This window comes from Erinaceus europaeus, chromosome 9 (genome assembly GCF_950295315.1).
Source record: "Erinaceus europaeus chromosome 9, mEriEur2.1, whole genome shotgun sequence".
Lineage (NCBI taxonomy): Eukaryota > Metazoa > Chordata > Mammalia > Eulipotyphla > Erinaceidae > Erinaceus > Erinaceus europaeus.
Window position 1 is genome coordinate 80641264 of NC_080170.1, and position 14554 is coordinate 80655817.

Consider the following 14554-nt stretch of genomic DNA (forward strand, 5'->3'; position numbering starts at 1 on the left):
AGTAATCACAAAATCCAGTTTAAATAAAAAGATAAGAAATTTGCCAACTTGATATCTTTCTTGCTTAGGTCAATATCAATAAGAAGAAAAATAATAATTTCAATTCATTCTACTAAATAGCACTTGCGATGCTAAAGTGAGAAGTCATTCTACAAGGATATATACAATAGAAGTTAAGTAATTTTTACTTCAATATTTTAATATAAATGAGTTATCATCATGATCAATGTATATGCTCAGACTGAGTTGGCCTTAGAGTGTTCTTTAATTCCCAATTTTAACTATTCTTCAAGGTTCTGCCATCAGTGTAACAGTCTTCTGAATATTCATTAGTCTTCTTTATCAATCATATCTAATTATTGTCTTTTTTTCATAATATCTTTGAGAGTCATCATCAATGTTATTAAGAACAAACTAGTTTTCAATCAAGTACCTATAGCTGTCCCTTCTCCTTTTCTTTGTGCTTTTGTTCTCTTTTGAAATTCTATTTCAAAGTTTCTCTTCCTTGAAGTGGTCTATGGGTGGACTTTACTTAATCTCCAAGATCTCAATTTCTTTTGTTTTTAAAGATTTCATTTATTAATTAATAAGAAAGATAGGAGGAAAGAAAGAACCAGACATCACTCTGGTACATGTGCTGCCGGGGATCAAACTCAAGACCCCATGCTTGGGAATCTAGTGCCTTAGGCACTGCGCCACCTCCCAGACCACAGATCTCAATTTCTTATGCACTTGCATAGCAGTTACCATATCACTCATCAGCATCTTTTTATTTTATTTATTTGTTTGATGAGATAGAGAGAAATTGAGAGCAGCAGGTGAGAGTGGGAGAAAGAAGAAATCTGCAGCCCTGCTTCACTACCAGTGAAGCTTTCTTCCTGCAGGTGGGTATTGGGGCTTGAAGTCAGGTCCTTGCAAACTGTAATGTGTATGCTCAACCAGGTGTGCTACCCTCTAGTCCCCACTTATTAAAATATAACACAAACAATCTGGTATCATTTACTTCTTTGTGCAAATTCAATTTTTAAAAACACAATGCCTGTGGTCCGGGAGGTGGCGCAGTGGATAAAGCACTGGATTCTCAACCATGAGGTCCTGAGTTCGATTCCCAGCAGCACATGTACCAGAATGATGTCTGGTTCTTTCTCTCCTCCTATCTCTCTCATGAATAAATAAATAAATAATTAAAATGAAAAAAACTACAATGCCTCCTGGCACAATGACTTTGGTGTATTATGTACATAAAGGATCTTTGTAACTGATTTTGATCAAACTTCAAACTGATTTTAAATATTAATATGAATTCAGGTAGTTAATTATGTATAAAAGGCTTATCTTCGGGAGTCGGGCTGTAGAGCAGCGGGTTAAGTGCAGGTGGCGCTAAGCTCAAGGACCGGCGTCAGGATCCCGGTTCGAGCCCCCGGCTCCCCACCTGCAGGCAGGTCCCTTCACAGGCGGTGAAGCAGGTCTGCAGGTGTTTGCCTTTCTCTCCCCCTCTCTGTCTTCCCCTCCTCTCTCCATTTCTCTCTGTCCTATCCAACAACAACATCAATAATAACTACAACAATAAAACAAGGGCAACAAAAGGGAATAAATAAAATTTAAAAAAATTTTTAAAAAAGGCTTATCTTCTAATTGCTTGCTGAGGCTCAAATTCAAATTTCCTTTCTTCCTCCCTTTCTTTGATTTCTTCTTTCCTTCTCTCTTTTAAAATTTTAATTATTATTTGCATAATTGGGCGAACACAGTAGTAGTGAGACAGTAATCTCACTGTCTAAGGTTGGCTTTTTCATTTAGATAGAAACAAGAGTGGGAGAGACACCTCAGTAGAAGAGCTTCCCTAGTCCGACTCTAGCACTCCCCATATGATGCTGGGATTTGAACATAGGCAACACAAATTTGTCACTACACAAATTAGGCACTACTCCCCTGCAGGTGGAGGTTAGTGTTTTGAACTTGAATGCTTATACGTGGTAATGTATGTACCACTATCTGACCTTCAAACAAGTGTCTTTTGAAGTATACAACCCTTGGGCTGGGGAAACAGTATAATGGTTACACAAAACATTTTCTCATGTCTGAGGTTCCAAGGTCCCAGGTTCAATCCCTGGCACCATCATAAACCAAAACTGTGTCCTTTGGTTTAAAAAAGAAAGTAATTAAAGTATACAACTCCTGAGCTTCAAGTGGTTAAATGTAGTTCTAGAATTATAGACTGTGTTGAATAATCAATCTCATGTTCATGCTTTCCATATGTTACTTTTCTGAACACAACTACTGTTAAAATTTACTTCCTGGTTTAACTAATTCAATTAACTCCAAAACTCAAACCATTTCTAATATACCACTTTCTAATATTTGCTCAAACCAAACCCAAACTACTTTGTGGTAAGTGATTCCACAGAATGTCTTAAGATAGTATTCCTGCTGTGAATACCTACAAACTCATAGAAAAATTGGTGTCATTTAACAACTTGGGGATTTCAATGTTTATTCCCTTATATGGATATAAGCTGCAAAACTAGTACTAACCCAAATCCAAAATTTATTGTAGTGGGTCTTATCATCACTCAAACAGTTCTACTCAGTAAAGCATCTTCTGCTAAGCATTTAGCTTATTATTTACAGAATAATATGGGTTGTCCCTACCACATGCCAAAGTATTCTATAAGAATACCTATTATAAATAGGTCTTAGTGTCAAGTTCTGATACATGTTTTTTGTTGTTTGTTTGTTTTATTTGACTAGTGGTACTGCTCAACTCTGCCTTATGGTGGTACCAGGGAATAAACTAGAGACTGTAAAGCCTCAAGCATGAAAGTTGTGGAGTATGCTTTTGTGTTACCTCCCCAGGCATAATAAATGTATTTTGAAAGTTATAGTATATTACACTTATCAGCACTGTTCATACACTCATAAATGCAACCCATCAAAAGCAGTGGTTACTAATATCTATTCTCTACCATCATCCAAATACTGTGCTAAATTATTTATGCTATCTTATTTTATCTTTAAAAATTCTAAGAGGGGAGTCAGGTGGTAGTGCAGTGGGTTAAGTGCACATGGCGCAAAGTGCAGACTGGCCAAGAATCCCAGTTGGAGCCCACAGCTTCCCACCTGTTAGGGGAGTTGCTTCACAGGCGGTGAAGCAGGTCTGCAGGTGTCTGTCTTTCTCTCCCCCTCTATGTCTCCCTCTCCTCTCTCCATTTCTCTCTGTCCTATCAAACAACAACAACATCAATAACAACAATGATAACTACAACAATAAAAAACAACATGGGCAACAAAAGGGAATAAATAAATAAATAAATAGAAAAAAATGCTAAGAGCTGGGTGATATCACATCTGGTTGAGCACACATATTGCCATGCCCAAGGACTTGAGTTCAAGCCCATAGTCCCCACTTGTATAAGGAAAGCTTCATGAGAAGGGAAGCAGTGCTGTAGGTGTCTCTCCTTCTCCCTCTCTCTCTCCCTTTCTATCTACCTTTTCCAACAGTTACTCTGTCTCTATCCAATAAATGAATTTAAAAAGCCCCTAAACTGTAAATATTACAATTATCAATTTACATATAAGGAAATTAAGACTAAGAGTTTTTAGATGTTTTCAAAGCTTATGTTATATATTAATGTCAGTGAGGCCAAAATTCACATCCAGACTTAGTAAAAGTCTATCAGAGGACTGTAATATCATATAATTATAATTATCGCTGTAAATAAAGATAAATATGGGGGTTGGGCGGTGGCGCAGTGGGTTGAGCGCATGTGGCGCAAAGCGCAGGGACCGGCGTAAGGATCCCGGTTCAAGCCCCGGCTCCCCACCTGCAGGGGCGTCGCTTCACAGGCAGTGAGGCAGGTCTGCAGGTGTCTATCTTTCTCTCCCTCTCTCTGTCTTCCCCTCCTCTCTCCATTTCTCTCTGTCCTATCCAACAACGAACAACATCAACTATGGCAATAATAATAATCACAACGAGGCTACAACAACAAGGGCAACAAAAAGGGGAAAAAAATGGCCTTCAGGAGCGGTGGATTCGTGGTGCAGGCACCGAGCCCAGCAATAACCCTGGAGGGAAAAAAAAAAAAAAAAAGATAAATATTACTTTCTCCTAGATTACATCAACTTTTTTTTAGATAAAAAGGGAGAGAGGGAGAGAGTGTGTGTAATAAAAGAGACCATAGCACTTAAGTTTTCCTTCAATTTCGTGGTATCCGGGCTTGCACATGACAAAGAAGTGCACTCTCCAACTGAGCTAGTTCACCAGTCCCTCCAGATTACACCATCTTGATTGTTTTAGTTCTACAAACCTGCCTTGGGTAGAAGTCAAACCTCCTATAGTTTCTACTCTTCACTCCCCAGTCTTTAAGAATGAGGGTCAACTGGAAATGAACCAAACCTCAAGATAATTACTGGCTTTGTACATAAATATAGAAAGACTCTTTCAACAAGAAAAGAAAGAAAGAAAGAAAGAAAGAAAAAAAAAAGAAACTAAGGCTTGAAAACTTTAGCCACAGGGCTAAGAGTGTGTTAAAACATCTGCTTTTATTTTGGTTATTATTGTTGATCTAGTTTGCTTAATTTCATTCTTGTAGTTGCATCATTTGATTCCCTAATTCTAAAGACATAATTGCAGCTCTTATAGAACTTTTGATAATGAAAGGCTTTGATGCACCAACAAAGTAAATTTTGAAGGTTTTTTTTTTCTTTAATGCCCTTAAGAGGAAAAATATATGCCTAGGCTATATGAAAATATGTTCTTGAGTATATTTTATAATATTTTAACTTACATTATTTTAAAATTTAAAACTAAGACTACTATATGCCTAAGAAAGAAGAGGAGAAGGGGCAGGTTGGGGACCTAAGTTCTTATGGAAGAATAAGACGATGATTTAATGAAATAAACTGATACCTGTCTTGGGGAAATGTGAAAATGTACTCTTGTGACAACAGAAATCCTGTATATCAACATTTCCTCGGTAAAGTGATACTGGAATTGAAAAAGAGAGAAAAAGAAAGAAAGGAAGGAAGAAAGAAAGAATGGGAGAAAGAAAGAAAGAGAAAGAAAGAAAAAAAAAAGAAAAGGAACCCTGGCAATATAGCTTAACTGGATGTTTGGCCTGCATTGTTCTTTGCACAGCCAAGAATTGGGCCTGATCCTCACCGCACTGGAGGAAATTTTGGTGCTTTGGTATCACCTCCACCCACTCCTACCTTTCTCACTGAAAAAGCATCCAAGTGCAGTGAAGCCCTGACACCTACAACAAAGTAAAATTAAAAAAAAATAAATCAACAAAAAGAGAAAAGAAAGAGGAAAGGAGAGAGGATACCAGTTAAGAGGAAGACATAGAGAAATCAGAAGTGTATTATACTTTTGGAAAACAGAACTGTAAGACAGAAACTGTACTGGTATCAATTGCTGTAGGAAGTCTTGGACAACAGAGTATGGGAAAGAAGAATAACCAGAGATAAGACTGAAGATCTAATTGCCGAAAGTTTTCCCATTTCTTCTATTGATTAGATGCTAATTTTACTTCATAAGACACTTTTACAAAGTGTAAATATATTTGGAGAGTTAAGGTTTTAATGAAAGTCATTAAAAGTCATATGAGATTGCCTAAATTTTAATTAATTTTTGTCCATCAGTGCGGCTTCATTGCTCCAGATTGGCTTTTTTTTTAATTGTTATTTTATTTTATTTTCAGATTGACTTTTTCCAATAGAAAGACAGAGACAGAAAGACAGGGAAATGCACCACAGCAGAGAAGCTTCCTTCAGTGTGATGGCAGCTGCTGGGCTAGAACCTGGATTATGCTCATGCTAAAGCAAACACACTATCCCAGTATCTTGCCAACCAATTTTAAGTAAATTTTTGAGTGAATTTTATCGAAGCAAGAAACACTTCAGAGTAAAAACCATAAATATCTCTATGCAGCCAAGTGCAGTACAACTGAGAAAAGTGGGTGACTAGACATTAAGGAAGGGCAGGGCTAGGAACAGGAAGTGAAAAAATACATATTTTGCAAATGTCAGAGAAAAAAAGGGGCTATGGTTCAACAATTTCAAAGTTTCCTTTCTACTCTATAAAATTGTTCATGCAAATAATAAATGTTTTACATGCCAAATCAAAATTTTCCATATCACTCAGCTGGGAAGGCAAAAGAGCACCTCTTCTACCTCAACCATAGAAGAGAATAATACATCAAAACTGTTTCAGAGGATAATCAGGATAAATTATAGGAATGTAAAAAAAAAAGTATATTGCGGGGGGCAGGCGGTAGCTCAGCGGGTTAAGAGCACATGGCGCAAAGCTCAAGGTCATAAAGACCCGGGTTTGAGCCTCCGGCTCCCCACCTGCAGAGGGGTCGCTTCACAAGCAGTGAATCAGGTTTGCAGGTGTCTTTCTCTCCCTCTCTGTCTTCCCCTCCTTTCTCGATTTTTCTCTGTCCTGTCCAACAACAACAGCAATAATAGCGATAACTGTAACAAGGACGACAAGGGCAACAAAAATGGGGAAATGGCTTCGTGAACTCGTAGTGCAGGCACAGAGCCACAGTGATACCCTCGAGGCAATAAAGAAAAAAAGAAAAGTATTTTGTAGGCACCTATCACAAAAAGATGAGAAATTGTACCTATGTACAGTTCACTGTACTGTAATCATCCATTAACCCACAATAAAGTAAAAAAAAATCATACATCCTTCAATAATTTGATAATTGATTAAATGAAACCAAGGGCCCAGGAGAAATACAGATGACTGAGAGAGTTCCGAAACCTTCACCGCGAACACAATAAATAAGAAACTGCCATGAGTCAAAGATAGGAAAAGAACAAAAGAAAAAAAAGCAACAACTAGGCGAGAATATTTTACCTCCGGTTACCTTCAAAGACGCTCCTTTGGGTGCTGTGCTCCTTGCCATTCTTTCCCTTCCCACCTGTGCATCCTGCTTGCCTCCCTCCCTCCCTCCCTCCACTGACACGCTGCCATCCCTGCAGATCCAGTTTTCCTTTCTGCTCCCGGGTCTCACTCACGTCCTCGTCTGCAAGCCCGACCTGCTTGAGTCCAGCTGCTCCCCAGAGCAGAGGACCGCACGGCTCACCCGACTCTCCCTCCGAGAAAGGGTGTCTCGCGGCAACACATGGCACACAAGTTCGCGCCTCTACACTTGCAAATACAGTCACCTTCTGCCCCGGGGATCGTCCCCACTCACAGCGCACAGTGTGGAAGGCGCAGCGCGGCTGTTTCTCGAAACTGTTGCCTAACTTGAGAACCCGCTCGCGCCCGTCGGCGTGCCAGGATCCCACCGCTCCATTCATCCTCAGCCTCCCGCTCCGGCTCTTCCGAGTCCCAGACGCTCAGACACCATCTGCCACCTCAGCCCAGAACAGCTGCACTTTGCAGCCCGAGGCGCAGCCTCCACGGGCCCCGCCCCACGCCTTGCGCGCGGCCCCGCGGAGAGCCCCTCGCGTGCTGATTGGCTGCTTGACGACGGGAAGCCCCGCCCCTTGGCTCCTCGGAACCTTGGTCTCGCCACGGGGGCCAATTCCCGCGTTGAGAACTCGCGCTGCGGCTGCAGGAAGGCCGCCCAGCTGAGGTGCGTCAGGGCAGCGGCGTCTGAGGTGACGGGACGAGCAGCGAGGAGAAGATAACCGACCTGAGGTGGCGACTGGGTTAGTAGAGGGCCTTGGACTATCGAGTGGCCCGGGCCCCAGGCCTCTCGCCCGGCTCACTCGGCCTGCTCCGCGCAGTCTGTGGAGAGCTGGTGTGGAGCCTGAGGCGGCGGCGGGGGCGGCGGCGGGCACGATGCGGGGTCTCTTCACGTCCCCGGCTCCCGGCAGCGCCAACCCCGAGTCTGGAAACCAGAGTTGAAAAAACCGTGTTCCCTCAGAACCTTGGTCCTGGGAGGTGACTGGCGGTGACGCCGTTACCTCGGCGCATCGCTGTCTGGCCTTGCGGACCCGGGAACGCCGCGCTGTGAAGCCCGCGACAGGGCGCTTGTGGGGAAGGGGCCCTTGGGGGAACGGCGGCGGGGGGGTCGGAGACTGCAGAGGTCTGGGGCCCGTTGCGACTGGATTGCATCGGATGGCCCCCCCACCGCCACCCCACCCCTCCAGTGCTCTCTGGAGTCAGCAGCTGAAGGAGACCCCCCCCCCCCAAATTAAAACAGCACGCGCCTGACCTCTGACTAGGAGGTAATTGCATTAATACTTGAGGAAAAATAACGTCTCTCCCCCCCCCCCCCCCCCCCGTCAAGAGTTCCTGAGCTTAATGGTAAGGATGGAGGAGGTGCTTTTTTAGTGGAGAGGTACCCCAGAGGCAGTTTGCAGATGGCTGCCAATTACAGGTGGTGGTTTTGAGGGAAGTGATGCTCCCTTAATCCTACCATAGCCACAGATTGACGTATTTATGGCTGTGTCTTGTGCTTGCACAGCTTCACCGCCCCTTGCAGATTTTTTTTTCTTCCAATCAGAGTGAGGAAGAAGCCCCCAGGTTTGTCAGCGTACTGTTCCAGGCAGGTAGAATAAACGTATCTGCTTCCACCTGCCTGGTCATCTTAATTTTGCTCTTACTGCATGTGAAGACTGTTTTGTAGCACTGTTCTTGGACAAGAATCTTTAGATTTGGGCTGGAACCCCAGATTCATTCTTTCTAGTGTGACTTTATGTAAACCTAGGTATAGTCATTGTTAAAATGGGGAAAGAGTAATAGATATACATTAAAAATGTTGGGGGGGGGGTCAGGCGGTAGCGCAGCGGATTAAGCGCACATGGCGCGAAGCACAGAGACCAGCCTAAGAATCCCGGTTCGAGCCTCCGGCCCCCCACGTACAGGGAAGTCGCTTCACAGGCGGTGAAGCAGGTCTGCAGGTGTCTTTTTCTCCCCCTCTCTGTCTTTCCCTCCTCTACATTTCTCTGTCCTATCCAACAACGATGATGGCAATAATAATAACAACAACAATAAACAAGGGCAACAAAAGGGAAAAAAATGGCCTCCATGAGCAGTGGATTCGTAGTGCAGGCACCGAACCCCAGCAATAAGCCTGGAGGCAAAAAAAAATGTTAGGAGAAATAAATGACCGTAGCATTGGATAGCATTTAGAGCAATTCATGACACATATTAACAGTCTCCGTGGGGTTATTATTAAAGTTTGACTCTACAGTCGGGCAGTATTTTATTTATGCAGTTAACATTGATGATGTATGGCATAGCTTTTGTAGCATATGTGTTAGGATACCACGGTCCACTGCCAAAATGCCACCATGCCCTTACCTTAGCCAAATGAATCCCCTTACCCTTTCAGCACCCCTTCTTTTATCTAATGTCATTCTAGGAGTTTGTTTTCCTCTTCCTTTACTTGCTTTATTTTTTAAAAGTTTTTTAACCTTTATTTATTTATTGGCTAGAGACAGCCAGAAATTGAGAGGAAGGAGAGATAGAAAGGGGGAGAGACAGAGAGACACCTGCAACCCTGCTTCACCTCTTGTGAAGCTTTCCCCCTGCAGGTGGAGACCAGGGGCTTGAACCTGTGTCCTTGCGCACTGTAATGTGTGCACTTAACCAGGTGGGCCACTGCCTGGCTCCCTTGCTTTATTTTTTATACCCCACATAATGAGTGACATTTGGTGTTTGCCATTCTTCTCACTTATTTCATTTAGAGTGACCCACTCCAGTTCCATCCCTGTTGCAGCAGAAGACAAAATTTCCATCTTGTCTTTTAACTAAGTGATATTCCATTGTGCATATGATTTCTACCTCTTTTTTATTATTTATTTATTTATAAAAAGGAAACATTGACAAAACCATAGGATAAGAGGGGTACAACTCCACACAATTCCCACCACCAGAACTCCATATCCCATCCCCTCCCCCAATAGCTTTCCTATACTTTAACCCTCAGGGAGTATGGACCCAAGGTCATTGTGGGATGCAGAAGGTGGAAGCTCTGGCTTCTGTCATTCCTTCCCTGCTGAACATGGGCGTTGACAGGTTGATCCATACTCCCAGCCTGTCTCTCTCCCTAGTGGGGAAGGGCTCTGGGAAGCGGAGTTCCAGGACACATTGGGGGGTTGTCTGGTCGGCATCATGCTATCATCTGGAACCTGATGGCTGAAAAGAGAGTTAACATACAAAGCCAAACAAATTGTTGATCAATCATGAACTTAAAGCCTGGAATAGTGCAGATAAAGGGGGGGCCCTCCATTTTGTAGATAGCTAGTAGGCATATTTTAGTTATATTCCAGAGGGCCTGTGGCTATACTAGGTTTTTTTTTTTTTCCCCCTGAGCCTGAAATCTGATATACAGGTGAATCCAAGTTATTGTCTGGGGAGATGATATCATGGCTGCAAAAGGAACAGAAAGGTGGATCAGGGAAGAGAGTAGCTCCCTAATATGGGAAAGGGGTATAAATATTGTTGACTGTAAACCCCATCTATTTGATTTTGGGACTCATATTCAGCTTAGGAGCCTATGTGACCTCTGCATCCCTGCAGATCTGAGATCACATTCTGTGGTCATAAGTAGGAACATTCCAAGCTGCCTCAATATCAGAACCCATCTTTTTCAGGTGTAGCATAGAGTATGATGTCCATCCTCCCTTCAGAGGATGGAACATTCTCTACCGTTGTTGATCCAAGTTGAGGGTCAAATCTTTGTCAAATCCACTGTCACTGAGCACTTGGGTTATTTCCATATCTTGTCTATCATATATATGCTGCAGTGAACATATATCTTTTGTGTTCTCTAAATAAATATTTAATAGTAGCATTGTATCATATGGTAGATCTATTTTTACTATTTTTAGGAATGTCTATATTGTTTTCTATAGGGGCTGGCCAATTTATGTCCTTCCCAACAGTGTATAAGGGTTCCTTTTCCACCCTTGTTGACACTTGTTTTTCTCTGCCCTACTCGATACAGACCATCCTCACAAGGTATAACATAATAATTTTGATTTGTAGTTCCCTGATACTAGGTAATAGTGAACATTTCTTGATTTCCCTGTATTTCTTTGGTAAAGTGGCTGTTCAATTCTTCCCATTTTTTGATAAGGTTGTTTATGTTGAATTTTGTGAGTTCTTTATATCTTGGATATTAAGCCTTTGATGTTTGGTGTGGGAACATTTTCTCCCATTCACTAGAATGTCTTATAGTTTACTGGTGATTTCCTTTATTTTACTTTCCCTTGTTATTGGAGTACAGTGGTTGAGAAAACTCCTGAAGTCTGTATCATGGAGCATGCCACTTAAGTTTTTTCAGTATCAGGTCTAGCATCATATTCAGCCAACTTTTTTTTTTTTTTTGAGCCAACTTATATACATGGTGTGAGATAGTGACCCAGTTTATTTTTCCTTATGTGGCTATCCAGTTTTCTCAACACCATTTGTTTAAGAGGTTTATCTTTCTGTATTTTGTGCTCTTGACTTTGTTGTTGTAGATCAACTACCCATATTATACGGTCTCATTTCTAAGTCTTAATTCAATTATATTTTGTCTACTTTTATTCTAATTCATACTGTTTTGATCACTATAGTTTCGCAGTTTAATATGAACTTGGGATGCATATGATACTTTGACTTTTGTCCCGTTTTCTTATGATTGTTTTGGTTAGTTAGTCTTTTGCAGCTCCAGACCAATTTCAATAATGTTTATATTTGAAAAGAATGTAGTTGGAATTTTGGTAGGAAATACGTTTAATTTGTGTAATTACACTTTAGGACTGTACATGGAGACTGTTTTCTCTTTCTTTTCTAAATCCTGAATATTGAGGTGTAGCAATTTCTATCTTATCTACTTTTACAAGTAAGAAAAGTGGTTTAAAGAAGAACAAGGGAAAATACATATATATATATATATAACTGGCTTAGGGAAATCCAGTTCTCTATTTTCTATATATTTATAATCTTGTAAATTTAATCATTAATATATTTTTATATTTATTTATTTTCCCTTTTGTTGTCCTCTTTTTTATTGTTGTTGTAATTATTGTTATTGATGTCGTTGTTAGGTAGGTAGGACAGAGAAATGTAGAGAGGAGGGGAAGACAGAGAGGGGGAGAGAAGGATAGACATCCTCAGACCTGCTTCACCGCCTGTAAAGTGACTCCCCTGCAGGTAGGGAGCCAGGGCTCAAACCAGGATCCTTAAGCCGGTCCTTGCGCTTCACATCATATGTGCTTAACCCGCTGCGCTACCGCCTGACTCCCCATTAATAATTTTTTTTTAAAGAACTGTATTTTCCTAGGCTAGCAATAAACAGATTAATGAACAGAGTCTTAAAATGTATCCAAGTGACATTTCAGAATAGTTTTTTTTTTTTTTAATATTTATTTAAACCAAAGTACTGCTCTGATTTAGGTTGGACAGATGGAAATTGCAGTGGGTTAAGCGCACATGGCGCAAAGCGCAAGAACCGGCGTAAGGATCCCGGTTCGAGCCCCCCCATCTGCAGCGGGTGGGGGAGGGGGTTGTTTCACAAGTGGTGAAGCGGGTCTACAGGTGTCTTTCACTCCCCTTCTGTCTTCTCCTCCTCTCTCGACTTGACTTTTCTCTGTCCTATCCAATAACAACATCCAGGACAACAAAAATGGGGAAAATGGCTTCCAGGAACAGTGGATTAGTAGTGCAGGCTCTGGGCCCCAGCAGTAACCTTGGAGGCAAAAAAAAAAAAAAATTGAAGCAGGGGTGGTGAATAGAGAGAGACACTTGTGAAATGTCCTCCCTGCAGGGCTTAAACCCAGGCCCTTGCCTACCTAGGTGTGCCACCACCCAGCCTCAGATTAGTTTTTATTATTTTAATATTATTATTATTATTGTTTTGTTATCTTTATTTGTTGGATAGAGACAGCCAGAAATTGAGAAAGGGGGAGATATAGAAGGAGAAAAACAGAGAGACACCTGCATCTCTGCTTCACCACTCATGTAGCTTCCCCCTTGCAGGTGGGGACCAAGGGCTTGAGCCCAGGTCCCTTGCACATTGTAACATTGCACTCAACCAAGAGTGCCATCACTTGCCCCCCCATTAATTTTTTAATCCATTTATCAGAAATTCAGGAATTTATGACTTCTATGCACATTTTTCCCCAACAATTTATGACCTTTTCTAACTTTCTAAGCATGATACAAAAGGCAGAAGCCACACAGGAGAAGGTTGTTGTTCTTGACTAGATAAATATTGTGAGACTATGACAAAGACACCATAATCAAACTTAAAAAAATATGATAGACAAAAAAGAAAAATGTTTATAGTAGCACAGCAGACTTGCATGCCAGTGACCCTACAAATCCCAGGTTCGATCCCTAGCATAACTGTTCGTCTAGCGTTTGCCAGCATAACTGTGATCCATAGTGTCACCACTTCTCTATTCTTTCTCTCATGAAAATCAAGAAATAAATATTTATTTAGAAAAAAAATAAATAAATAAAAGAAAAAGATCCATAACCACATTTTCTTAAAATGTAGGTGACATGAGAAATGAAACCAACAGGTACAGACCCAAGGATACTATCTCTAGCAGCAGAAGTTGCAAAAAGTCCTGAGCAGAATGTTCCCATTATACTGTTGAAGTTAAAAGGTAAGGAATTCTTTTATGGTTGACTAATACTATTTAAGTGGCAGAACAGTTTTATCATGGCCTCAATTTTAGCATTGGTTTCTGATTTGTTCAGAGATATCTTATGATAAGCAGGGTTTTTTTCTTTATTTTTAGTTCATATTCATCCTGTAAAGTACAACTAGCTCTTGAACTTGCTCAGCAAAAATATTTTCTTTTGCCTTAGAAATAATAAACAACACACCATTAGGAAGCTCAGAACTGAAGAAAATCAAACAAGATATATATTGTTATGACCTCATTCAATATTGCCTCTTGGTCCTCAGTCAAGATTGTTCTCGAATCCAGGGTGGTTGGACAACAATTTCCCAACTTACACAGATTTTAAGGTAAAATGAAATAGTAAATCAGCTTGTTATTTGTCAGTGTATTAATAGTAGTAGATGCATTTGCTTCTTTTTATTCATCACTTAAGCATTGGCAACCTCCCTAGGTCATGCAAATTTATTATGTTAGGCAACATAAAATAGGTGCTAAAATAAAAGGCTTAAAGTACTATAGGAGATCAGGTACAGGAACTATTAATTTCATGTTATATTAGCTTATGTTTCTTTTTAAAAAAATTTTATTTTCCCTTTTGTTGCCCTTGTTGTCTTTTTATTGTTGTTGTAGTTATTATTGTTGTTATTGATGTCATTGTTAGGTAGGACAGAGAGAAATGGAGAGAGGAGGTGAAGACAGAAGGGAAGAGAAAGATAGACACCTGTAGACCTGCTTCACCACCTGTGAAGCGACTCCCCTGCAGGTGGGGAGCCAGGGGCTCGAACCGGGATCCTTCTGCCGTTCCTTTCACTTTGTGCCGCATGTGCTTAACCCGCTGCGCTACCACCTGACTCCCTAGTTTATGTTTCTTAACCCAAATCCTGTCAGTAAAATTTAGAAACAGCATTAACTTATCTAGTGCACGTTCAAAATAGAAAAAAGATCAGACTCTTTGTTTTAAGAGGGA

At 41.1% G+C, this 14554-nt stretch overlaps 2 protein-coding genes across 3 annotated transcripts in view; one reads left to right on the top strand and one right to left on the bottom strand.

Moving 5' to 3' along the window:
* Window positions 1-14554, bottom strand: part of EAF2 (ELL associated factor 2) — a 114088-nt gene that overhangs the window by 38720 nt on the left and 60814 nt on the right. Inside the window, exon 1 of one of the 2 annotated variants that reach the window (XM_007536529.3) lies at window positions 7206-7414. The exons of the other annotated variant lie outside the window; for it this stretch is intronic. Coding sequence (XP_007536591.1) covers window positions 7206-7311 — 106 coding nt within the window. The 5' untranslated portion in view covers window positions 7312-7414. Of the gene's footprint in view, window positions 1-7205; window positions 7415-14554 lie in introns of those variants that run through there. 2 annotated transcript variants of the gene reach the window in all.
* Window positions 7501-14554, top strand: part of IQCB1 (IQ motif containing B1) — a 59888-nt gene continuing 52834 nt past the window's right edge. The window contains exons 1-3 of the mRNA XM_060198286.1: window positions 7501-7665; window positions 13455-13566; window positions 13772-13934. Coding sequence (XP_060054269.1) covers window positions 13467-13566; window positions 13772-13934 — 263 coding nt within the window. The 5' untranslated portion in view covers window positions 7501-7665; window positions 13455-13466. The remainder of the gene's footprint in view (window positions 7666-13454; window positions 13567-13771; window positions 13935-14554) is intronic.